Source organism: Tursiops truncatus, chromosome 16 (assembly GCF_011762595.2).
Source record: "Tursiops truncatus isolate mTurTru1 chromosome 16, mTurTru1.mat.Y, whole genome shotgun sequence".
NCBI lineage: Eukaryota > Metazoa > Chordata > Mammalia > Artiodactyla > Delphinidae > Tursiops > Tursiops truncatus.
Window position 1 is genome coordinate 53,096,928 of NC_047049.1, and position 24,006 is coordinate 53,120,933.

Here is a 24,006-nt window from a genome sequence, read left to right on the forward strand (position 1 = left end):
GCTTCCTATTTATTTGTATCCCTGAGTAACCACAGACCCCCGCCTCCAACGTGGGATGTTAACCTTGGTGCACTGAGGAGATGAGCTGCAGAGCTAAAGCAGAGTCCGAGAGGAGCTTCACTTATGCAGAATCTGTACAACCTTCTTTGCCATACATTGGCCACATGCTTAGGACTTGGGAGATGAGAGCTAAGGGCTGAAATTCCTCAAGGTGAGAAGACACACACACACACCCACCCCGGAAGTGGACTCCTCCAATTTTCTCACATGATTATTCAGGCACTTTCACTTTTCCATATATAGGAGTCACTCAGGAGCAAGCTCTGGCCAGTTGGAGGGAGTGACACATCCTTCTCCAGTCCCTCCCTTCTCATCCCTCCGCACCTTTACTCTCACGTGCGCTTGCAGGCACTTAGGCAGAAGTGAGCCCTGTGGCTCTGCGGAGACGAGCCTGTTGGGTTTAAAGAAGGAAACAAACAAACAGAACCCTCAGGCCGAGTCCCAGCATTAAAATTGTTACCTTGAAGAAGCCGAGCGGACAGTTTGAAGAGATGAATGGACCGGTGGATGGCTTGTGTGACCATTCTCTAAGCGAGGAAGGGGCCTTCATGTTCACCTCGGAATCTGTAGGAGAGGGGCACCCGGGTGAGTAGGTGGTCCTGGTTGGATGGTGACCTGTACCGGGGGGTCGCTGTTACTGAAGGCCTGGAAAACGGTGTGGGTCAGTAACTGTAAGGGATCTTGGCAAGAACAATATGCAGTAATTTTTTATTCTGTTAGTTTGCAGTCTTGTAAAACAGTCACTTGTTATGCAAATAATAGGTTGTAAGTTAACGAAGCCGAGGATCTGTGCCGCAGCCCACCACCAGCATCTCCTCACAGCGGGACTGCGACAGAGAACACACGGCTGGTTGGATAAACATATGTGTAAAATGTATCATCAGGTATTAACTCTATATATAGAGATTTTTTTTTTTTTTTTTTTTTTTTTTTTTGCGGTACGCGGGCCTCTCACTGTTGTGGCCTCTCCCGTTGCGGAGCACAGGCTCCGGACGCACAGACTCAGCGGCCATGGCTCACGGGCCTAGCCACTCTGCGGCATGTGGGATCTTCCCAGACCGGGGCATGAACCCGTGTCCCCTGCATCGGCAGGCAGACTCTCAACCACTGCGCCACCAGGGAAGCCCGAGATTCTTTTTTTTTGAGTAAAGCTTTATTATCAATGAGCAGCTTAAGTCAACAGAGAATGTTCCCGCAAGCAAGACCACGGGTCACTAAGTTTTGCATGTAAAGCATGTGCGGTTTAGAAGTGAACGGCAGTGCGTTCTAAACAGGGGCTGAGACAGATCTCTGGAAGAAAATTCCAGCATTTTATTGGGTCTCTGAAAGGTAGGAGGACTGTGATGTGGGGAAACGAGAGAGGCTTCCGTGAAGACCACAGTGGGAGCCTCAACTTTCTGGGACAGTGGTTCCCAGGCTTCAGGGCGCATCAGCGTCACCCCACGGGCTTGTTAGAACACAACGTACTGGGCTCCACCCCCAGAGTTTCTGATTTAGTAGATCTTGGGTGAGGCTCAAGAATTTGCATTCTTAAGAAGTTCCCAGGCGATGATGCTGCTGCTGATGAGGGAGCCACACTTTCAGAACCACTGGTCTAGGGGAACCTTGGGGGCCAGACACACTGATTTATGTATTTAAGCACCTCTTCACAATTCGCTGGAGTATTTGAAGTTCTTGGTCACTAATCATCACCAAGTCTAACTTTTTTTCATCTTCCTCATCCTTGTTCTTTCTCAAAGAGCTTTAACTTTCATACCTCGTAGCCCAGCTTTAGATACCTCAGCGCGCTGCTCCTTCCATATGCTTCAGCCGCTGGTTCTCAGCTGGGGAGGGTGTGCCCTTTTCCCGCAAGGGCATTTTGTGGTGTCTGGAACGTTTTGGCTGTCACAGCTGTCGGGGGGTGGGGTGGGCGTGGGGTGAGACTGGCATTTAGTGGAGAGAGGCCAGGTGTGCTTCTAAACACCCTGTGTGCACAAGACCATCCCCCACAAAGAAGAAATTTTCCAGCCCCAAAGGTCAGTATTGCCATTGAGAAATCTTGGCTTAAACTGAGTTTTGTATGTGACTTAGCTCAATTCAATGTAAATAGCATCTTTAATTCTGCATGACTTTATGAAGTTTCTAGGTTTACTGTACTCATAATCTCAGATCCATTGCTATGTCTAACATATTCTGGACAGCTCCATGACGTACGTATGAAAGCCATATACAGGTTAGGAGATGGCCGTAGATAGGATTTGCTCCATGCAGCGGAAGTGGGTGCTTTGTCACGCAGTGGCCAGTGGTCCCATTGTACACACAACGATGTGCTCAATGGACAGAGAATGAAAATTCCAGCCAATCAGTTGGCTGTTCTGTCTACTTAATGGCAGCCCTTCAATTTGTCTGATTCTCCTTGCGCTTGCCACTATAAATTAGCCATTCATGTTAAGACAGTTTCCTTGGTGGCTTTCTGCTTGTCATTCCAGTGCTGAATTCCTCTCCATCAGAAAGATAAAATTAATGCTTCTTTTTCAACTTCCAAGAAAACCAACTATTGGCTGTCTTAAGACTACTAAGTGATACTGATAGAAATTTCGAAAGCCTCAAGAAAGAGTTCAGAAAGGACCTCCTAAGGCATTATCTTAGTCTGTGAAGCTGTCTTAATACCCTTGCTCAACTCCAGCTTTATCCCTAATATCCCTTATCCTATTTCCCTGTGTGCACTGGAAACATGTGACCTGTGTCGTCTAAACGAGCAGAGTCATCCGTGGTCGTTGTGTGAGTGGCTCCTAGGAGGCCTGATGGCTGGGTCTAAAGTGGACATTTGGGCAGCAGGAGGCCATGATTGGTAGGGGGTTGCAGAGGCATGGACTCAGGCAAACCTAGATTTATGACCAGGATCTGCAGGAAGATAGAAAAACTCAAATATATGTTTAGTAGCAGTTTCTGAAGGAAAGATTAGAGAATTCACCTTCAGATTAACTAACATTTTAACTACAGAACTTAATAGGCACTTTCAAAAGCAGAAATGCTTGATTCTGGACCTGCGTGCTTAATTTAAAAACTTAAAAAATGACAGGAGGGACACAAGGAGATTTTAGAGGTGACGGATGTTTATTAAACCCTGATGGTGGTGATGGTAATACAAGTATGTACATGTGACCAAGCTTAGCAAATTACATACATTAATTATATGCAGATTTTTATATACCAATTATACCCAAATAAAGCTGGGAAAAAACTTATTAATTTACTAAGAGCAGACTCTATGGGTATTTTTGAACACTAAACGAGATGTAATATGTGTAAATAGATGTCACTTTTTTTTCTGAATTTGTGAACATAACGCCAAAGCAAGAGTGGATTTTTCCACAGTGTCTACATACTCGACCATGGGGAGTCTTTTTTAAAAAATTTATTGATTTACTTGTTTTATTTTTGGCTGTGTTGGGTGTTTGTTGCTACATGCAGGCTTTCTCTAGTTGCGGCGAGCGGGGGCCACTCTTATTTGCGTTGCGCGGGCTTCTCATTGTTGTGGCTTCTCTTGTTGCAGAGCACGGGCTCTAGGTACATGGTCTTCAGTCGTTGTGGCTCGCGGGGTCTAGAGCGCAGGCTCAGTGGTTGTGACGCACGGGCTTAGTTGCTCCGCGGCATGTGGGATCTTCCCGGGCCAGGGCTCGAACCCGTGTCCCCTGCATTGGCAGGCGGATTCTTAACCACTGCGCCACCAGGGAAGCCCCAGGCCATGGGGAGTCTTTAAGGCAAATCGTAGAATAAGATCAAATGCCAGTTCATGTTGGACTCTTTGTCAATCCCACCTTGATTGAGGAGGTCAAACCCAGCTGTTAGGATATCCGGCTTTCAGGAGGCTGAGTGACGGCGGGAAGGATCTGAGAGCTGCTTGTGGAAGTATTCTGCAAAACAGCAGTGGCAGTAATGTGCAGAGGTTCTCTTACGCGATTCTTACAGGTGTAGTCCCAGAACCGGGTGTGGTATTTTCTACACAGCGCACTGCATCTTGCGGGACCAGCGGTACCATGTGTCTGTCCCATCCTAGTCCGCCTCTTGGCACCTAATCTTACTGATGTCATCAGTTAGTATTTTAACTTCTGTTTCTAGGACTTTTCTAGATGTTAGAATTAAAGGGAATATGCTGAGGGATGGGATACTTTTTAGTTAGAAGAATATGCGTGTGTGTGTGTGTGTGTGTGTGTGTGAATTGCTTTAGGCTCTTGTAACTGGTTTTGGAATATATTTCTCTTTTTAGGGAATTTTATGACTTTATATAATATACATCATCCAATATTAAGGCAGAAATGGGAAGAAATTAAAATTCCAAAAAATTTATAATTTCTTATATTTAAAAAGTGTCCTCTTAGGTAGATTCGATATGTAAACTGACGAAGTATCTAATTATTTTAACATTTCAGTTTGCTAGGCTTAATATTCCTGTGATTCTTACACATGTTCATTCTCTTCCAGATAAGATCTGTGACCAGATCAGTGATGCAGTGCTGGATGCGCACCTCAAGCAGGACCCCAGTGCCAAGGTGGCCTGCGGTAAGAAACGCCTAATCCCTCCTGCTGGAGACCTGAGTGGGCTGAGCTTGAAACCTTTGCCTGTGTTGAAGTCTTCAGCACAGCAGAGAGCCGGGGGCTTCAGAGCCTGGAGGGCTCCAGGGGTGGTAGGTCTAGCCCCCTCACTTTACTGAGGAGATCTTGGGTGCAGCTTAATCAGGGCCTTGGCCAAGGTCATGGGGTAGGGGTCCCGGCGTGGAGATCAGAGCCCCGATCTCCTCACGGTCAGCACCCTGTCCTTTTTGCTGTACAGAACCGCCCTTCCCTCTCCAGGGCCACCCTAGCCCCCAGAATGAGCACTGTAGGGACCCGTGCCCCTCTGAGGGTGGACTTCACCCTGACGTCTTTACAAATAACCTGCCTTGATTCTCTGCTCAGGACCCCATGCCTAAAGCCTGCAGTGGAGTTTTAGCAATAAGGGGGCGGGAGAGGCCTCACGTATGTTGGCTGCATTCTGCATTCATTCTCTATGACCGCATACAGCCAGCGTCTCATTCTAATCCCCAAAGCAGTCTTATGATTATCTTCACCCAACAGCTGAGGCTGAATAAGTAGTTCAGGGTCAGGCAAGTGTGCGACAGTAAGTGCGAGGTATGAAAACTCGGGTGTGACCAATTCTCTGCGAGCCGCAGTTCTCCGGGTGGCCTGTGAAGACGGTCAGCACTTGTGCCGGGATTTACTCTCCTTATTAGCGTCATGAGTTTTCCTTCTGGAGTCCATTCCTTGTGCGGCTCCTTGCGTGTCTCTGTCTCAGCACTGTGAGAGGTCCAGGTGTGGAGCCCCCTTCGCCAGCACATAGCCACTAACATGTCTCCTTCCCTTCAGAGACGGTGTGTAAGACGGGCATGGTGCTGCTGTGCGGGGAGATCACCTCCATGGCCATGGTGGACTACCAGCGGGTGGTACGGGACACCATCAAGCACATCGGCTACGACGACTCGGCCAAGGGTGAGGCCAGGGCCCCAGGGCTGAGTCCCACCTGAGGCTCTCCATCTCCTGGAGGAGCAGATACCTCCCGGGGAAGAAGGCTCCTAGGCCTGCCTGCCAGGGTCCAGGGCTCCCAGCCTCTGGCACAACAGTGTGGCAGCCCAGGGGGATCAGCCCCTGTCCAGCCATGGCTGCCTCTGGTCTTGTTTATGGTCCTGCCATCTTGGAAGAGGAGGAAGCTCCCAGTACACGGAGCTGCCCTCTGCTGGGGCCGTGTTCTCTGCCAGGCTCTGGGGCTGGTCTCTGTGTGCATCTTCCTACCTAACTGTTCAAGGAGCTCTGCTCTGCTCCTTATGCAGATGAGGAAGTTGAAGCTTCCTATGTCGGTAACTTGTGTAAGGTGACACGATCAGTAAGTGGCTGCCCCCCGCCCCCCGGTTGGGACTCCTGCACTTTCTACCAAGTTATGCTGCTTCCCCACATAGACAAAGAAGAAGGTGACTCAGTCCAGAACGGGTGCCGAAAGCAGGCAGAGGAGACAGGCTGGCCCAGGGTAGCTCCAGTGCCAGGCAGTGTGGGAGCCTACGACCCAGCGAAGGGGGCCAGGCCCTGGCGGGAGCTGAGGAAGAGCTCTGTGATGGGGTGGGGGTGAGAGCTGGAGAGAAGCAGACTCCCACACCGGGGACCGGGCAGGCTGGGAAGGGGCCCAGCCTGGAGGGCGTGAAAAGACAGGGTGCGAGGGCCAGATGCTAGGACCAGTGTACACTACATTGTACTTATGGGTTGTTTGGGCTGACGTGTAGCATCTTTGTGGGTCAGGGCAGGCTGGGGTGACGTGCACGCATCTCCATAAGTGAGAGAGGCTCTCTCTGCGTGAGGGCACGGACACACAGAAGCTCAGTGCAGCCACCTTCTGGCTCGCTCAGAGGACTCGCTTGAGCACACGAAAGTTTTGGGGGTATATCAAGAATCGCTGGGAGGAAACCAGTGAGTACAGGTCGGTTCTCCCAGCCAGCATGTGGGGTGTCCGCGGAGGAGACGCGTCGTCCCAGAGCAGCAGCCTCCTGACACGTTACCACGCAGAGCCTTCGCCCTGTTCTACCAGGAAGAGCCGACTTGTTTATGTACACTTAGACCTTGTTCAAGAGCGAACCTTGCTCTGCATTAGGCAGCAGGAACGTTTCCCAGAGGTACAACGTCCCCCGGAAAGGGAGGAGTGGGAGCGCGCCCACCTGTGCCTGTCAGTGCACCTGCACCAAGCGGCCAGCAGGCTGCGGGCTGGCCTGCAGCCACAAGGCCCTAGGCTAGTGGCTCCCCCTGCCCCTTCCAAGCCCTCCTCCTCTCCCCTTAGTCCCCTGAACTCTGTTCTCCTGAGTCACTTGGAGCCTTTAATTTTCAGCGCTAAGAAGATTTATTATTTAGACCCGGAGTGAGGAGGTGAGTCCTCGGCAGCTAAAGATTGTTCCCTAAAGGTTGTTCCTTGGTTTGTGCATTCAGAAACGTGCACTGCGAACAGGGGCTGCAGAGGACAGAGGTGGCCTGATGGCTCCTGAGCAGGGGCACTGCCTGGCATTAGTGATACAGTACAGGGTGCCCGGCGGCCAGTCGGAGGCAGAGTGTGCAGTGAAGAGCTGCGGGGGGGACCGTCCAAGGACGTTTTCAGAGAGCTAGATGGACTTGTGGAGGGGGATGGGAGGCAGAGGAGGAGCATTCTAGGCAGAGAGCCCTAGTGGAGGTGGCAGAGGAGGTTGTGTTTAAGGCTAAGCCCGAGATCCCGTGGGCTGAGAGCTCTCAGCCCGGAAGGCCTGGCTGGAGCTGAGCGGTTTCCGGTTTACTTCTTTTGGCAGCAGGTCCCCACTTGAAGCATGAGCATAAACGATAGATCGAACCTAGGCTTTTTTGTGGTTTTCTTTGTTTTAATAAGCCCATTCTGGCCACATGGGTAGGAGGACAGACTGGAAAGAGGGTGACAGTCATCTCGTCACTGATACGTGTCCCTGTGGTGAGGCCTCTGTGCGTTTTAGCTCCTCATTTGTGTCCGTCCTGTAGCTGAGCCCAGTGAGGACCAGTGTCGGAGAGGTTGTGCTGTCTGCCCGGCGGCTCCCTCGCAGGGCTCCTTGGCCTGGGCTGCTGCTACCCAGGACTCCACGTCCCAGGCCCCAGCCTGCTGTGCCCACCTGCGGGGGACTGGCTTCCATCTCTGTGCTTGAGCTTTGGGGATGGCCTGAAGGGGCCTCGGCCTCCAGAGGTGTGGTTTTTCCATTTTGCTCCAGGCCGCGGGCCCGTCTCGGGCTCAGGGGACTCTGGCTCCGGGAGTGTCTCTGGATGGTTCACATGCACCGTATTGTTCAGTATATTTGATGCTTGGGTTTGGCGTGTGCCTGGGCTTTTGAAAGGGCCCTTGATGTTCATTCAGTGCAGTGATTTTCCACCTGGGTCCTGGGAGGTGCCTCTGGGAGAGGCAAAGGGGGCAGGGCCGTGAGTCACCCACCTGCCCTTCAGCCAGGGCAGCTGTAGCTGCTATTTGGTCTTCATACTGCCGCTCTGTGTAGGATATATATTTTTAATCGAGGTGTAATTTAATACTCTGTGGAGGATTTTTTTTGGCTGAAGAGTTGCACGTGATAGGATGGGAAGGATACTGATGTTCCCCGTCCTGGGCCTCAGCTCTGGGCCCAGACGGATGGTAGAGAGACCACCCATGCCGCTAAATGCCCTGTCGTGTGCCGAGCAGTCCCCCAGGAGCTCCAGCCTCCCTCTGCTCAGGCCTGCTCTCCTTGTGCCTAGGCTTTGACTTCAAGACCTGCAATGTGCTGGTGGCTTTGGAGCAGCAGTCCCCGGATATTGCCCAGTGTGTCCATCTGGACAGAAACGAAGAGGATGTCGGTGCCGGAGATCAGGTCACTAAACGCTGAGCGTTGGCCCTGCGTCAGGACGGTAGTGCAGTGTGCTCTGTGTGAGGGGCTAGCCGGGGAAGTTCATGCGTAATGGACTGAATGCACTATGGGGTAGACCCCCGTCCCCATGCCTGGAGTGAGTCACCCCTTCTTCAGGGTAGCGACTTGAGGGCAGGGAGGGTTGGGGACACCTGGTGTGGGCTCGTCTCCCCTTCTAGAGTGTTGAGTCCGGGGACCACGTCTTCCCCTCCACAAGTGCCCAGTGCTAAAGTTACATACCCGCGAGGATGGAGGGCCAGTGGGGCTTTAGATTTGAGGCGGTTGTTGCCTGTGGTCTGAAGCAGGTGTCTGCTGCAGGGCCTGATGTTCGGCTACGCCACAGACGAGACGGAGGAGTGCATGCCCCTCACCATCATCCTGGCGCACAGACTCAACGCCCGCATGGCGGAACTGCGGCGCTCGGGGCAGCTCCCCTGGCTGCGGCCCGACTCCAAGACGCAGGTGAGCCCCTGCCCTCCGCCCCCTGTGGGGCTCCAGACGCGTGCCTCAAACACCACCCCCCTTCCTCTTGATTCTGATCGTTGTTAGATCCAAGTGTTCCATCTGGGCATTCAAAGAATTGTTGATTCTGAAAAGAACTATTTGTTTCAAAAATCTTCAGCTCCAGATCTTTTCTCCCCTGCCCCCAACGCTTTATTATGAAAAATTTCAGAAGACACAGAAAAATGAAAAGAGCAGTTCTAGGTTTTTAGTGCGGGGGCTTTCTTAGCATAAGTTGACTCTAGTAATATGATTCCCCAATTCCTGCCACAAACCTCCTCTGTAACAGGTTTCAGACTTTCGGTCGCTGCCTATCAGGTCTCCACGTCTTGAGCAAACCTTGAACACGCCGTGAACAAGTACTGTCTGCAGCTCGCTGTGGCCCTTTCGCTTTGTTTCTCATAAAAAGGCTTTGCCGATTCTGACTGTCTGTGGCAAAGCCGCCCTGACCCCTGTGCTCCCTGCAGTGAAGAAATCCGCACCGACGTCTGTATTGTTTGAAGGCCGGTGGTGATGCATGTGTTGGCACACGCAGAGGCCTCCTGTCCGCCTCCTCTCCCCGCACCCTGACGGCCCCGATGGCCCCTCTCCTCAAGGCTTCCTTCCCCAGCTCCTCTTCCACACTCCAGCGGGGTCTTGGCACTTCCTCTTCCACGCTCTTTCCTCCTGCCCACGCTTGTGAATCCAGCCTTCACCTCTGCACGCTCCGCTTCCAGATCTTCCCCCTGCAGGTCTAACTGAATCACCAGCCCCATTTCTCATTCACCCAGCAAACACCCGGGCCCTGGGAGCTCTCCTCAGCTGAAGGAGTGCGATGGAGCCCACCTTTTCCCGGCCCTGTCTGTCTCCACTCTACCTGGGCTCCCGTTTTCCCTCTAGTGCATCCCGTCCGCTCCAGCCCCTTTTCCCAGGCCAGGCCCAGGAACAGTGCTGTGTCCTCCCAAAGGTTCTCCCTGCCTGGAAACTTCAGTTAATTCCCTTTGGGCTTCACTTTTAATTTCCTTGTATCTGCTCAGAATTGTCTACAACTTTCTGCCTCCTTCCTACTCGTTATTCTGGTATTTAATGCCTTGTATGATCTTCCAGCTTTACCTTCTTCTGTCCCCACCCCCAGTCTTTGCTTAAACCATATCCTTTCACTCATGCTCCCCTTTTTTCTCGGTGCTTTGCACCTGCGCTCCCACACGTCGCCTTCCTTGGAAGCTTTCTCCGGCCCCCACCTGTCCGTCAGTGGCCAGCGTGGTTCCCACCTCCTCGTGGTCTTCTCTGGCCGCCCTCAGGTGGGACCTCCTCTTGACCCCGCACTTGGAATTTGGCTCACGTGGTTTTATAGCTCAGCGCGGTGCACGCAACTCTGTCCCGTTCCTCCAGCTTCACAGAGGTACATCCTTCTCACCGCAAGTGTAAGGCCACACAAGGCAGAAGTTGCATATCGGCTGTACCTGGGGCAAGGGAGTACCTCTGTGGCCTAAAAGAAACCCACCCTTTGACTTCTGGTGTTACCCACATGACCCCCAAGGTGAGAAGTGGAACCATGAGCATCCCTTAGGTGTTCTTTGAGGTTGTGGGCAGGAGAGCTAAAACATGTAGATTGTGATGGTGCCGAAAGAAAAGAGCCCTCCCCGTCCTGTGGCAGAGCTGTGCTGTGATGGGAAGCAGGTTGGAGATTCACAGAAAAGGAAATCCTAGAACAGGGATGGGAGGAAGTAAGTGGGGTGACTCGGGTTTCCTTCTCCCCGCCTGAGGGTAAGGACTGGAGGGTCCACCTACTGGACCCGCTGAAATAGGAAAGGCCTCCTGTATTTGCTTAGTAATAGAACGTTTCTGAGTTCAGAAGGCAGTGAGGGAGGGAGGGGAGGATGGGCTCTTCCAGGCTTTCCCTTCTTGCAAGGAGACACTGAATTCTCTTACAAATGCTACTTTGGATACCAGTCGGCCTCACTCCCCTGCCGCAGCCAGCGGGCATCAGAGAGGGTGCGGGGGTCTGCTGACGGAGCCTCTCCCTGAGGCCCTCGGCCGGCCTCCACGCAGCTGCTGCACTGGGACGGACACCCTGCCAGGAGCAATGTCTGGGCCTTCTCCTCTATACCTTACTGGTAAAGGATTTTCATCATCTACCCAGAGTGTCGACTGTGAACAGGAGGAACCTTTCCACCTGAGCAAATTCTTGCTGCTGATACTGAGAATTGAGTGGCAGCGCGGATGGCTGTTTTTGTACCTGGCCAGAGTTGTGTTTTCCACGGTGTACTTTTCCCCACATCTTGCTAACGTGATGAGATAAGAGCGATGCTTGGGGCCCTTTGCTCTGCCACAGCTCTGCTTGGGGTTTGTGGCAGGGCAGGGGAGTCGGTAGCAGAGGAGATGGGCCTCAGCAGCTGCGCAGGATAGGAGCCTTCTCCTGAGGCCAGGTGCAGCAGGTCTGGTCCCAGAGCCGCCACAGGGCCTCCCCTCTGGAGCCCGCCAAGCCCCCAACTCCAGCTCCCTCTCACAGGGCCCTGTGTGCACGCAGCCCAGAGCACTCTCAGAGCACAGGCGGTGTGCGTCTGCCCATCTCACTAGGATCAGGCATCGTGGGGTCAGGGCTCTTTCCCTTCCTTCTTCTGGATCCCACCCTTTGGCTCTTTGGACCAGGCAGGACATAGAGTAGAGTTTGATACACATCCCATGTTTGATGGATATCTGAGGGGCCTTTGGGCAGGCCGGGACCTCGCCTCAGGCATAGCCCCAGGGGCCACTGTTTGCTGCCCTGTGGTCCTGTCAAGGCCCTTGGGGTGGGGAGCAGTCATGTGCCTGCCGGCCAGTGTCCCTGCCAGACCATGCAGCATAGCTGCACTCCTGCAGGCGCACAGCCCCTCTGGGCACTGCCCTTGTGGGTCCATGCTGCCTCGGGTAGTGACGGGGCCTGTGGCTCCAGCCTTGAGGGTCTTGGGTGACGACCTTGTGCTGGGCAGAGCTGCAGGCACCGGGCCGCACAGCGCACGGTCCCAGCCCACCTCTGCTGGCTGTGCGATCTTGAGCTCTAGAGTTCTGGAAGCTCAGCTTTCTTGTCTTTAAAGTGGGGCTGGTAACAGCTTCTCACAGCTTTTGGCATGGCTTGTCGCGTACGGTACACACTCGGTCTGGCTGAGTGTGTTTTGCTGGCTTCTCTTTTCTTTTCCCAGCCTCATCTGCCATCCTCACCATCCCTTTCCCTCTCGCTCTGTAAGCCCAGGGTGCCCAGGCTGCTCTCCTTCGTCACCGGACAGATCAGGCTGTGATGTCGGGCTCTCGCGCCCTCCTGATGTGTCGGTAGAGGACAGAGTGCGGAGGCATTTTCTCTGTGCTGCTCTGGGCGGGACACAGCGTTGGGGGCAGGCAGAGCAATGTTGGCTCCTGGGCTTTTCACCGACTGGCGTGTGACTTCAGGGAAGTTGTTTGACTTCTCAGAGCCTGGTCTTCCTCATTTGTAAAGTGGAGACAGTAATGCCGATCTTGCTGGGATGGTTTAAATATTCATCGGTAATACATAGAGTGGGCACAGAACTGACCCACGCTGGAGGGAGTGAACCCCCGCTCTGTCCCTGTGGCCTGCCCTGCGCGGGAGCTGCAGGCAGGATCCTTCCCTCCACGCGCTCTGCTTTTCCTTGCTTTTGTGCAGACACACAGAGGCTGGTGACCCAGAGCTTGCTGCTCCCTCCACTTCAGTCCTCCTGGCTCGAGTCCCTGTCACCCTGTCCCTCCAGCAGGCAAGTCCTCTGGCCCCATATGCTTCCAGAGCTCCTCCACCGAGGGGGCCGGGGCAGTGGGTGTGTGGCCTGTGGACTCCTGTGTTCCTTGGTGGGAGCCGGGGTGTCTTGGGCCTGGGCCACGGAGGGTCAAGACAGGGCTTTGGCAGAGGGACATTTTCTGGCACCCAGAGCCATCTGAGGTAGGAGGAGTGGAGTCTAGTGGGTCACAGAGCGGAAACTCTGTGACACCCGAGTCTCCAAGTGGCACTGATTGTGGTCACAGGTGGGAATAGCTTGTGCCTCGTGCCCAGTCGTCTCACAGCGCCAGGCAGTTATCCAGTTTAAGAATGTGTCAGATGAACTTGCCTGAAGGCCCTTTGGGGACAGGGGGTCCCTCTGGCTCCTGGGAGCCCTGCCTGCCTCCTGGGCACCTGCGCCTGGCAGCAGCGTGTCCTCAGCTCAGGGCAGGGCCTCACGACGTTGCCTCCCTCCCTGCCCCCCGCCAGGTGACAGTGCAGTACACGCAGGAGTGCGGCGCGGTCATCCCCGTGCGCATCCACACCATCGTCATCTCCGTGCAGCACAACGAGGACGTCACGCTGGAGGACATGCGCAGGGCGCTGAAGGAGCAGGTGATCAGGGCCGTGGTGCCGGCCCAGTACCTGGACAAGGACACCATCTACCACCTGCAGCCCAGCGGGCGGTTTGTCATCGGAGGCCCCCAGGTGCGTCGCCCTGCCGTTGCTCACCTCCCTGAGGGCAAAGGCCACAGGAGGGTGCTGGCTTTGTGTGGCTCGGCCAGGTGGGTCTGGCCCTGGACGGAATGTGAAGCCTGCTGTGCACCCTTGAGTACAGGAGGAATGGGGACATGTCCCCAGGAGGCTCCCCCTCAGTGCTGCCTGGCCCTCCCGCTCGAGACGTCTCACACGTGTCCAGCTGCCGCCTGACCCTGCCCGGGGCTAACTCACCATCATGGGCGCTGAGCTTGCCCGGGTGGCGCTTCCTGGGTCTCGGCCACGCGTGACCTGCAGCTCTTGTGGGCACCAAGGTGGGGCTGTGTTTTAGATGGGGACGTGGGGGGTCCCTTTCTCCCGTGCAGCCGGCGTGAGCAGTCGGAGAGTGCCCTAGACCCTCCGAGAGGCTGCTGACCCCCGCCGGGGCACCTCCCTGTGGACATGTTGCCGCAAAGCGGAGTCCCTGGGTTGGGTGCTCTAGCCAAAGTAGCGCAGAAACCCAGGGTGAAGGGAAGGCGCAGCTCACTGTGTTTTCCTGCAGGACTTCTCAGGGCCTCGGCATGCTGCTGTGAACTGTGGATCTCTAAGCGGGGCAGGGGGGGATGGTATAGTACGCAGACTTCCCCCACATCACTTAACAGAGAAACATAGAGAGCCCCCCCCCCCCGCCCCCAAACGTCTTTGTTGACAGAGAGGCACAGAGCAGACACTTGAGGAAACGGGCAGCTTAACGTTTGCCGGGTGGCACCAGCCGCGGCACAGCCCGGGGTGTATTTGCCACAGCGCGGTTTCCTCCTGCACTTGGATTTCTCCGTTACGATCGACTCCTACAAACAAAGGCTTTACGAGCGGGCTGTGACCCCAGCTGGCCCACCTTTTGCCCTTTCTGACGAGGCTCTGACAGGTGACCTGACTTCTGTGACTAGTCAGTGATTGAACTGGGATTAGAGCCCAGGGTTTCTGGCTGACTCCAGCCAAGGGGTCTTTGGAACGTGTGCCCCCAGAAGCTTCGGGGACCATCTCCAAGTTGTGGTCCAGCGGCCACTGCAGTGCTTTGGCCGCCCCCTCCTCCCACATCCTCCCTCTGTGTCTTCCTTTCCCTCCACAGGGGGATGCAGGAGTCACTGGCCGTAAGATCATTGTGGACACCTATGGCGGCTGGGGGGCGCACGGCGGGGGCGCCTTTTCCGGGAAGGACTACACCAAGGTGGACCGCTCGGCCGCGTACGCTGCCCGCTGGGTGGCCAAGTCCCTGGTGAAGGCGGGGCTCTGCCGGAGAGTGCTTGTGCAGGTGGGTCGGAGCCCCCCGGCTCGGACCCCCAGGTCTACCCTGAGTAAGGGCACCCTGGCCTAGGGGAAGGCCCACACTTTGCCGGAGGATGCGACTCTGTGTGTGTCGTGTTGGGCTCTGTGGCCGGTGCCCTGCAAACCTGGGAGCGGGAAAACAAGTCTTCAGGCAGCGGGGCACGTACAGAAACTGCCCACCGTGAAGATGGCAGGGATTTCTAGGCAGATGGGGGGCTGGGGGAACGTGTTGGGCAGGGCGTGTGTGGTTTCAGCATCCCCTCCCTGAGGATGTCAGGGTCTCTGCAAGGGGCCCGTCCTTGACCCTGGACTCTTCTGGAAGGTGTCCTATGCCATTGGTGTGGCCGAGCCACTGTCCATTTCCATCTTCACCTACGGAACGTCCCAGAAGACAGAGAGAGAGCTGCTGGATGTGGTCAACAAGAACTTCGACCTTCGGCCTGGCGTCATCGTCAGGTAAAAGGACCGCCCCCTCTGCTGGGCAGGACCCTCTTCCCTCACCCGGTGGTCAGCTCACTGGAAAGGGAAGCAGAAGGAAGGATGTTCAGCCTCCCAGAAGCAGGAGGGGCTTCCGGCTCTTGGTCCAGCACAGTGCAAACCCCAAATGCAGGATGTCTGGTTTTCAGGTTGAAGGCAGCTGGGTCGGGTCCCTGCTGGCCCAGCAGACCCTGACCCCAGGGGGGCCATCTTTGAGCAGCTGGGGGATCTTAGGAAAATAATCCCAAGGCCCGTTGGCTGGGAATTCAGTCGGCAAGTCCAGCCCCACCTGCTCTCGTTTCTGATGCCACCCCTGCTGCCTGGAGCTTGGCGGTGTTGATGTCGGTCTGGGCCAAGTGAGTGGAGTGGAGAGTAGGCCAGAGTTCACATCCCGGGTTCCTGCCGCATTCGTGTGGTCAGTCGGGCTGTCCCTGAACTCTGAGCCTGTTTGCTAAGCACCAGTGGCAGAGTCACCTCGTAAGACGTGGCATGACGGAGACAGAGCACTTAGAGGGAGTTAGTTGTTCTCGGGTGGGTAACACCACCACACAGACTGTCGTCGTCTCTTAATTGCTCCTGTGCCCAAATTCAGAGGAAGAAACTCTGCTCCTTTTCCATTAGAAATGACCTTTTTTCTGCTGAACACACAGGGACTTGGATTTGAAGAAGCCCATCTACCAGAAGACGGCATGCTATGGCCATTTCGGAAGAAGCGAGTTCCCCTGGGAAGTTCCGAAAAAGCTTGTGTTTTAGTGCTGGTGGGACCAGGCCTGGCCGCACCGTGGAGGCATCTGGGTGGAACAGAGCCGTGTTCCTCTTTTCTAGGACCCCAACTCTCAGATCTCCCGGACCCCGGGCTGGGCCTTGCCCACCCACTGCCGCCTCCCTGGCAAAGCCAGGCCCCTCTGATTTAGCAGGAGGAGGGGGCCTCCTGGTGCCGGGCTCAGATCTCCTCGTGAGGACAGTCACGAGGTTCCCCTGCCTCTCCCTCAGGCCAAGACGATGCGAATTTAGTGGAAATCCCACCCGTGGTCGGCAGTAAATCCCCTCGCTCACCTTCCGCCACGGCCTGGACGCTGACCAGCCCCTGCCTCCCTGGCGTGTGCCGAGGGCAGCACACGGCACAGATCTCAGGGCTCCGTGTGGGCCTGGGTGTGCCGGGGCTGCCCCTCACGTCTGTGGCCATGCGGTCAGCGTCCTGAGCCCAGGCCTTCCAGAGGCCCTCCCAGGCTGGGTTTGTGGCAGGGGTGAGAGCGTCTAGTGTGTAAGGGACTGAACTACTCACTGATCTCATTTCTTCTTCACTGCAACACAGTGAGGTGACCCCCTGTGTTACCTGCATGTATAGATGGGGAAGCCGAAGTAGCTTTCACAAGGCTAGATGTGAGAGCGGGAGCCCATACACCGTGTCTCCCCCCGCCAGCACCCCCATCTCATGCCAGAGACAGGTCTGAGCGATGACCAAGTGCATTGAGATGAGGCTGTGACCTCTGTCCTGAAGACTTGAGGTCTCTGGGAATTAGGGGATTAAGCCCTTGGTGAGCCCTGGGCCATGATCTGCAGAGTCAGGACAGACCCAGAGGGGTGTTTCCTTTGCCTCTTTCATTTCAGAAGACAGTTCGGGGTGCGCTGGCTATCCTGGCCCACAGGGCTGGGCTGGAGTTGGGAATTAAGAGGCAGCGGTATAATCCCAGCCCTGACCACTCAGGGACATGCAGGGCTGGGCCTGTGGACCCCTGGGGAAAGGGTCCAAGGCCAGTCCTGTCCCATCGGGCTTCCTAGAGCAGGAGCCGTGTTCCTCCTGCTTGGCCCTTAAACAGGTGGTGGAACCCTGTGTCCTCCACGGCTCGCTCTCTCTCTGGCCCCTCTGTAACCCCTGCAGTCTGACTGCTGTTAGGATCAGTGGGTGAGCCCCTCAGACCCCACTTCCAGAGAGGACAGCCCTAAGGCCTGAATATCAAATGTTAAATGGTGACTCAAAGTGGCAGGGCTTGACTCCTAATGGGAGATAAGTCAGGATGTCAAGAGGCGGTTTCTGCCTTTACCAGGCAGCCTCTGGGGGCAGCTCTACCCCTGAGGTCCTGGGTGCTCCTTTGCGCACCGGGGTCTTGGAAGCTGCGCATTCCCCAGCCTTTCCATCTGTGGCTGGTACCCACTCCCCCCATCCCCCTTCCTCAGCCTGGGCCTCTGACAGCTGCACCTCTACGTTCTCCCCAGACCACAGGCTCAGGTAGGGGCCTCCATGGGCTTCTGGAGAACACTGGGGACTGGCCTTCTTTCTGGGGCACACGGTGCTGGATCTGGCTGGGAGACACAGCCCAGGAAGCCTCATCTGGGTGGCAGGCGGCCAGCAGCTGGGCTCTAGGCCTGAAGCACGAAGACCCTCGGCTTTCTCTTCCCCTCAGGGAAAAGGCAGCTTGTTCAGGGCAGAGAAAGAAGCCCAGATCTCCATAAAAGCCTAGAGCTGGTGTGTGTGATACGGAAGCTCAGGTCTCTCTCAGGGCTCCAGGTCACCCAGGAAGCCTTGAGTTCCTTTCGGGAGAGGGAGGCTCAGCCTTGCAGGTGGCTGAGTTCCTCTAACTTGGGCCATATTCGAAGTGAAAATTCAGAATTTCATACTTTCCCCACCCACTGGAGAAACAAGGTTTTTTTGGGTCAACACTGTTTATATGAAACTAGAGTCTATTTGTTAATAGTGCCTGCTAAACCGGTGAATAAAAACACAAGGAGCAACTACTCTATGCTTAGTTTTTGTCTGCAACCTCCACTCCAAGTAACATTACCTGATCCCCGTCCCGCAGCGAAGCAGGTGTCCTGCCCTCAGGGTTTGCCAGCCAGGGTCCCTCCGATCCCGTGCGTGTGGGGTCCAGCCAGCACAGGTTAAGGCATCTCGTGCCACCTCCTGCGGCATCACTGCATCGCCATATTCATTCTGCAGCACGCCGCCCAGAGGTAGGCATTCCTAGCAAACCCATGTCACACGTGGAGACCCTGAGGCCCGAAGTGGGATGGGAGTGTGGCCAAGGGCACCAGGCTGGCAGGTGGCTTCAGAGTGTGCCCCCTTCATCATCTGGCATTTGTGCCCCTTGTCCTCACCTGGTTCCTTCTGCTGCCCCTCCCTGCGTGTTGTCTGCAGTAAGCCTGGCACGAGGCGGGCGCTCGTGCAGTATTTGTCAGCCGGTTCAGTGACTGAAGTGAGGTGAGTGAATGAAGGGGGTTGGTTGGCAGAGAGACGAGCCAGGCCTTCAGTGGGTGCACGTTTCCCTTCACACGTCTCGTGAGGAGAGTTAACAGACCATCGTTTGGATGAGAGATTGTCCCCGCAGGAGCCCCCGGAGAGGTCGTCCTGGGGCATGGTCAGAGCAGGCGGTGGGGAGGGGGTCAGCTCTGGGGAAACGTCCGGAGGAGGGGGAGACTGCGGAAAGAGGTTTCTGGTGACACCCCGGCGCAAGACAGGCTGACCAGGGCGCCAGGAAGGACAGACCTGGGAGTGCGGCAGAGAGAGGAGACCTGTGCTCTAGAGGCTATTGCCTGGGCTGTGCAATGACTACATTTCCTAGAAAATAATACACATGAGAACACATAAATAAAAATATGCACGTGAGCCGTGTTAGGATATGTGCCCGGGAGGGAAGGTGGTAGAAGAATGGCTCTGTAGGCATCAAAGGCCGAATAATTAGTGAAAGCATGGAGGGGAAGCCCTTTCTGGGCCATGAAGTTCCCAAGTGTCAAGGTGTCAGGGAAATGAAATAGCAAAGGAGACAGGAAGGGAGCCGCGGGAGGGGGGGGGGAAGCCAGGAGAGTTGTGGAAGTGGGGAGCGTCCTTCGGAGCTAAGCGAAGACGAGTGCGGGTCGCCCACGTGGAATGACACCAGCGGCTTACGTGACATGAGGCCTCCGAGTGCCCAGGGACTTCAGCCACATGGAGGTTGTCGGTGACCTGGGGAAAGGAGACTCCTTAAAATAATGTGGCCGTGTTTCGCACCCCAGTTGTAATCCTTGAGTACCTCTAAATACACCAGGTATTAGCTGTCAGTGTCCCATGTGCCTGCCCACTACCCATCTGTCTGCCCTCATTCTGGGCTCTCCCACCCACCCCACTCCAGACTCCCTGGCTTCTCTGGCTTCACCAAACAGGACCCACTCACTCCTGCCCCAGGCCTTTGCCCTCCAGGCCTTTCTTTCTGTGATACACTTCTTCTGTCTTTGGCTGGATGCTCTGTCTCATCCTCTAGGTTTCAGATGAAATTTCTGTGTTTCTGAAAAACCCCTTCCTTGGTAACCTCCCCTTTCTACTCCCATGTTTTGTTTCTTGTTCAGTGTGTATAATGTGTAAATATGTGATTTCCTCGTTTAACCTTGGGGCCCAAACCCCTCGTGTCTCCTTCTATACCCACCCACCCTCTCGTCTCTTCACAGGTGGTTCCTCCGAACCCTTCCAGTCTCGGTTTACTAATCACCCTCCAGAAAGACTCTCCCAAACATCCTCCATGAATGATGGCCATCTTACTCTGGTCCTGAGCCATCAAAAGCTGTAACTCCTTGTGGGTGGCAGTGCTTGCTTGTTCGTGCCTGTCGCATCCATGGGACTCAGAATTCTTTTATTTATTTATTTATTCATTCATTCATTCATTTATGGCTGCATTGGGTCTTTGTTGCTGTGTGCGGGCTTTCTCTAGTTCCGGTGAGCAGGGGCTATTCGTTGCGGTGCGCGGCAGTGGCTTGTTGCAGAGCACAGGCTCTAGGCACATGGGCTTCAGGAGTTGTGGCTCGCAGGCTCAGTAGTTGTGGCACACAGGTTTAGTTGCTCCGCGGCATGTGGGATCCTCCCAGACCAGGGCTCGAACCCGTGTCCCCTGCATTGGCAGGCGGATTCTTAGCCACTGCACCATCAGGGAAGCCCCAGACTCAGAATTCTTGAGGTCTTGCCTTGGCTGCTTTGTTTGCCATTTCATACCTGACTCCAGTGCAGGGCCTGGCACAGAGAAGGTGCTCGATGTAGTCATATCAGAATGAATCCTAGGTGTGCCCATCTCTCCTGCTCCCTGAGCTCCCCTCATCAAAGAGGTTCTGCAGGCGCTGAGAATCCTGCTTGCCCTCCGGTGGGTTCTGTGCCAGGCTCAGGTGCCCAGAGATGTAGATGTAGATTACCATCCTTCATCAGAGTCGTGTGGGGGTTTTGGGGGGTTTGTTTTGTTTTTTTGTATGTGTGTGTGTTTTAGCACTTGTTGAGAAGTAGCACTGTAACCGTGAGTAGTTATACAGCCATCACTTGGCAGTTTAATGTTTCAACCCTGGAAGTGAACAGGGAATGAATGACACGATATGGCAAAGCCCATTTCCCAGAGGGTCCAGAGGAAGGTGACATCAGATGGGGAGGCACTTGGAGGCGGGTATCGAGGAAGGGGAGTTGGGAGTTTGGTCTGAGAGGTGGTGGTGGATGGAGGGGTGGGGGAATGAGAGGCGAATGGGAGAAACAGCAGTGGGTGGCTGGGGTGAAAGGCTTGGAAATTGAAACTTCAGGAGAAATTTTGGCCTGGGACAAATTCCCCAGAGCAGATGTGACCCAGGCACAGTGTAAGAAGCAGTGACACGATAGCCAAGATATGGAAGCAACCTAAGTGTCCACCAATGGAAGAATAAATAGAGAAGATGTGTCGTAGATGTACAGTGGAATATCACTCATGAGCAAGGAGGAAATCCTGCCGTTTGCAACAACGTGGATGAACCTGGAGGGCATTGTGCTGAGTGGGGTAAGTCGGGGAAAGACACACACCATATGATGTCACTTACGTGTGGGATGTACAAAAGCCGAACTCACAGAAGTGAGTAGAATGGTGGTTAACAGGGGCTCAAGGGGGTGGGAGGGTGAGTGGATGGGGGAGTGGGGAGATGTTGGTTAAAGGGTACACACTTCCAGTTTAAAGATAAGTTCTGGGGATCTAATGTATAGCATGGTGATTATAGCTAATAGCACTGTATTATATACTTAAATAGATCTAAGAGAGTAGATCTTAAATGTTCCCACCACAAAACAGAAATGGTAACTATGTGACATGTTGGAGGTGTGCGCTAGTGCACTGGTGGTAATCATTGTGCAGTGTATCAAGTGTATCAAATCAGCACTTTGCACACCTTAAGCTTATACAATGTTATACGTCAATTATATCTCAATAAGTCTGTGGGGAAAAAAAATTGAGACAGACACCTGGTTCCTGGGCTCTGAGGTCTACTGCCTTGGCATCTTCATGAAAGAGGTTTTGGAGAAATAAGGAAGAGGGGCTGTGTTCTGAGTTCAGTTCGTATCAGCCCTAGATGCAAAAAAATGTGGGTAGGAAAATAATTCATTGGAAGAGGAAACCAACCAGGGGGAACAGGGGAGTTTACAACCCCCAAAATCTGTGTCAAAGGTGGCATTGGACGTCCCCTTACAATATGGGAGGTTACAGCAGACCCATTTGATGTGACTGTCACAGGACAGTGTGAGACTCAAAAGGCATAAGGGAAATAATTCGCTAAATCTGATGTCATAAAAGAAATTCTTGTGCATTAGGTGAAAAAACCCACAACGATAAAACATAACTGACAAATGGAAAATATTTACAATGTCAAATTTAATGAACCACAGATCAATAAGAAAGCAGCCCAAACCCCAGAAGTAAATGGACAAAGTATAAGGACAGGAATAAACATGTAATTAAAGAAATGGAAGAAACCACAAGAAATGAAAGTTGCTCGAAGGCGCACATTTCAAGGAATAACTTTTAAAAAATGCAATATTGTATTTTGGCGAACAAATGGCTGGGGGGGAAATGTTCTTAAAATCCAGGGCTGGCAAAGATGTAAGGAAATGTGCATTTCCAAATACGGTAGGTGTGACTTGTTACAAACTTTCTGGAGGGTACTTCGTTCTTTTTTCTTGAAATTTAAATGCCATGTTTGTCAGGTTTGAGCCTTGGGTCAGAGGTGCCGTCAAGATAGGGAGGGAGAGCTTTGCTCCCAGACCTGTGGGTCAGGTGGCCACACCCTGTCCTGAGGACGGCAGGAGGGCAAGGTCGGTTTGGGCTGACCGGATCAGGGTGGTCGGGGGGAGGGGGGACTCTCAGGAAGCCCACGTCTGCTCTTGGCCTCCTAAGAGCAGGACTCCCCCCCTTGCTGCCAAGGCTGAGGGGGCTACCTCTAGGGGGTTTTGTGGAGCCCCCAAAAGATGGCCCTGGGACACGGGGGCTGGGAGGAGCCCTCGTCCTGCACAAGCCAAGGCTGCAGCTGCTGAGGCGACCATGGCAGCCTAAGAGGACCATTCAGATCCCCAGGTTACAGAGGACGAAACTGAGGCTCAGGCGGGTGAGGCCACTTCTGAGGATCCCCACGCAGTAAAGGGCAGACCCCGTCCCCGGGCAGGATGGGAACCACGGTGTGGCGGCATGATTCCCCTTCCCTTCGTTGGGAGAAGTGGCTGGATCGTGTCCTCACCCAGCACTGGGCCTCGTCCTGCTGCTCTGGAGGGGTGTGAGGACCCTCGGAGCTGTGCATGTTCTCCAGCAGGAGGGGCAGCCCCTAGGGGAGGAGTAGGAGACCGCTTCCCCTCAGTCCTGGACCCACCCCTCACCTCCAGGGCCCCTGACCCCAACCACTGTGCTCACCTCCCTCCTCCCGACAGGAGGTTGGATGGCTTGTTCTAGTCTCAACTCTGGGCTGAGGGATCCCGTAAGAGTCCCAGGGGGAGCACCTGGCCAGGCTGACCCTGCCCCCTCCCCATCACCTCCTCCAGGGCTGCTCCAACCTCCCAAGAGGCACTGTGGGACCATCCATCTCCCCGCACAGAACTCTGAAAGGCAGCTCTGAACATTCTCCCTTTAAAAAAAAAGAAAAAAAGAGAAAGAAGGAAGGAAGACAGAAAGAAAAGGATGGAAGGGAAGAAAGGAAAGAAAAGGAATATCACCTTGTAATTAGCTCTGATTTTGGCATCAAAGCATCCCGAGGTTATGAGTTCTCAGATATTTCATTTGTTTTGACCTCATTTCTATTTCTCTGCTTTCCTTGTGTTTCATTTTCCATTTCTAACTTTCTGAGCTGCATGTAGGCTCAGCTGCTTCTAGATCCAAAATTTACCCCAGAGGCAGTTCTAAAATTTCCACATGGTTGTTTTTGCTTGAATTTTTTCACATGTTCCTAGTTTCACTGACAGGCAATTACAGAAAATAATCTCTGTTATTTGTACTTTTCAAAAATTTTTGAGGTTTTTGTTGTATAACAGTCCAAAATGGTGACTTCTAATGTTATGTGGTCACCTGATGTTATTAGCATATAGATTTGCATTTATTTTAATTTGTTGAATATTTAAATTTATATAACACGTATTTCTATTTTAAATTATGTAATTTGTAATTCAGATACTCCTGTGGACAGTAATTTTAAGCTTTCCTTAGGGAAAGCCACAGACAAGAGAGAACAAAAATGTGTGAATACTCAGGAATGGCAAACGGTGGTTTCCTCCCTCCCTCCTTCCCTCCCTCCCTCCCTCCCTCCTGCCGTCCAAGACTTGCATGGATCATGGAGCACCGTGCCACGGGCCCTGGGGACATGGGCCGGGGAACCCAGGGGTTACATGTGGGAACGTGCTCACAGCATGAGCAGTGAGAGGAAGGGCTCACCAGACAGAGGGGACAGTGTGGGCAGAGGATGGGAGATGGGTCCTCGGAGACCACAGAAGCAAGGCTTCAGCAGAAGGCAGGAGGGTTGAGGGTGTGTGCCTTTATTGTTGCTGTCCTTCCCTGCCCCCCTGTAGTGCTGGTCTGC

General features: G+C 54.0%; 1 protein-coding gene across 2 annotated transcripts; it reads left to right on the forward strand.

The window, feature by feature from the left end:
* Positions 1–530: 530 nt before the first annotated feature.
* MAT1A (methionine adenosyltransferase 1A) lies at positions 531–17,943 on the forward strand. 2 transcript variants are annotated; one of them, XM_033842572.2, is made up of 9 exons: positions 531–645; positions 4,525–4,602; positions 5,446–5,568; positions 8,335–8,447; positions 8,802–8,945; positions 13,198–13,416; positions 14,534–14,716; positions 15,053–15,186; positions 15,858–17,943. In XM_033842572.2, the coding sequence occupies exons 1-9, from the start codon at positions 552–554 to the stop codon at positions 15,958–15,960; spliced, it is 1,191 nt and encodes a 396-aa protein (XP_033698463.1). In that variant the 5' UTR covers positions 531–551; the 3' UTR covers positions 15,961–17,943. The 2 variants fall into 2 exon arrangements, with proteins under 2 accessions (XP_033698463.1, XP_073649493.1); XM_073793392.1 differs by lacking the exon at positions 531–645 and adding an exon at positions 887–944.
* Positions 17,944–24,006: the final 6,063 nt, after the last annotated feature.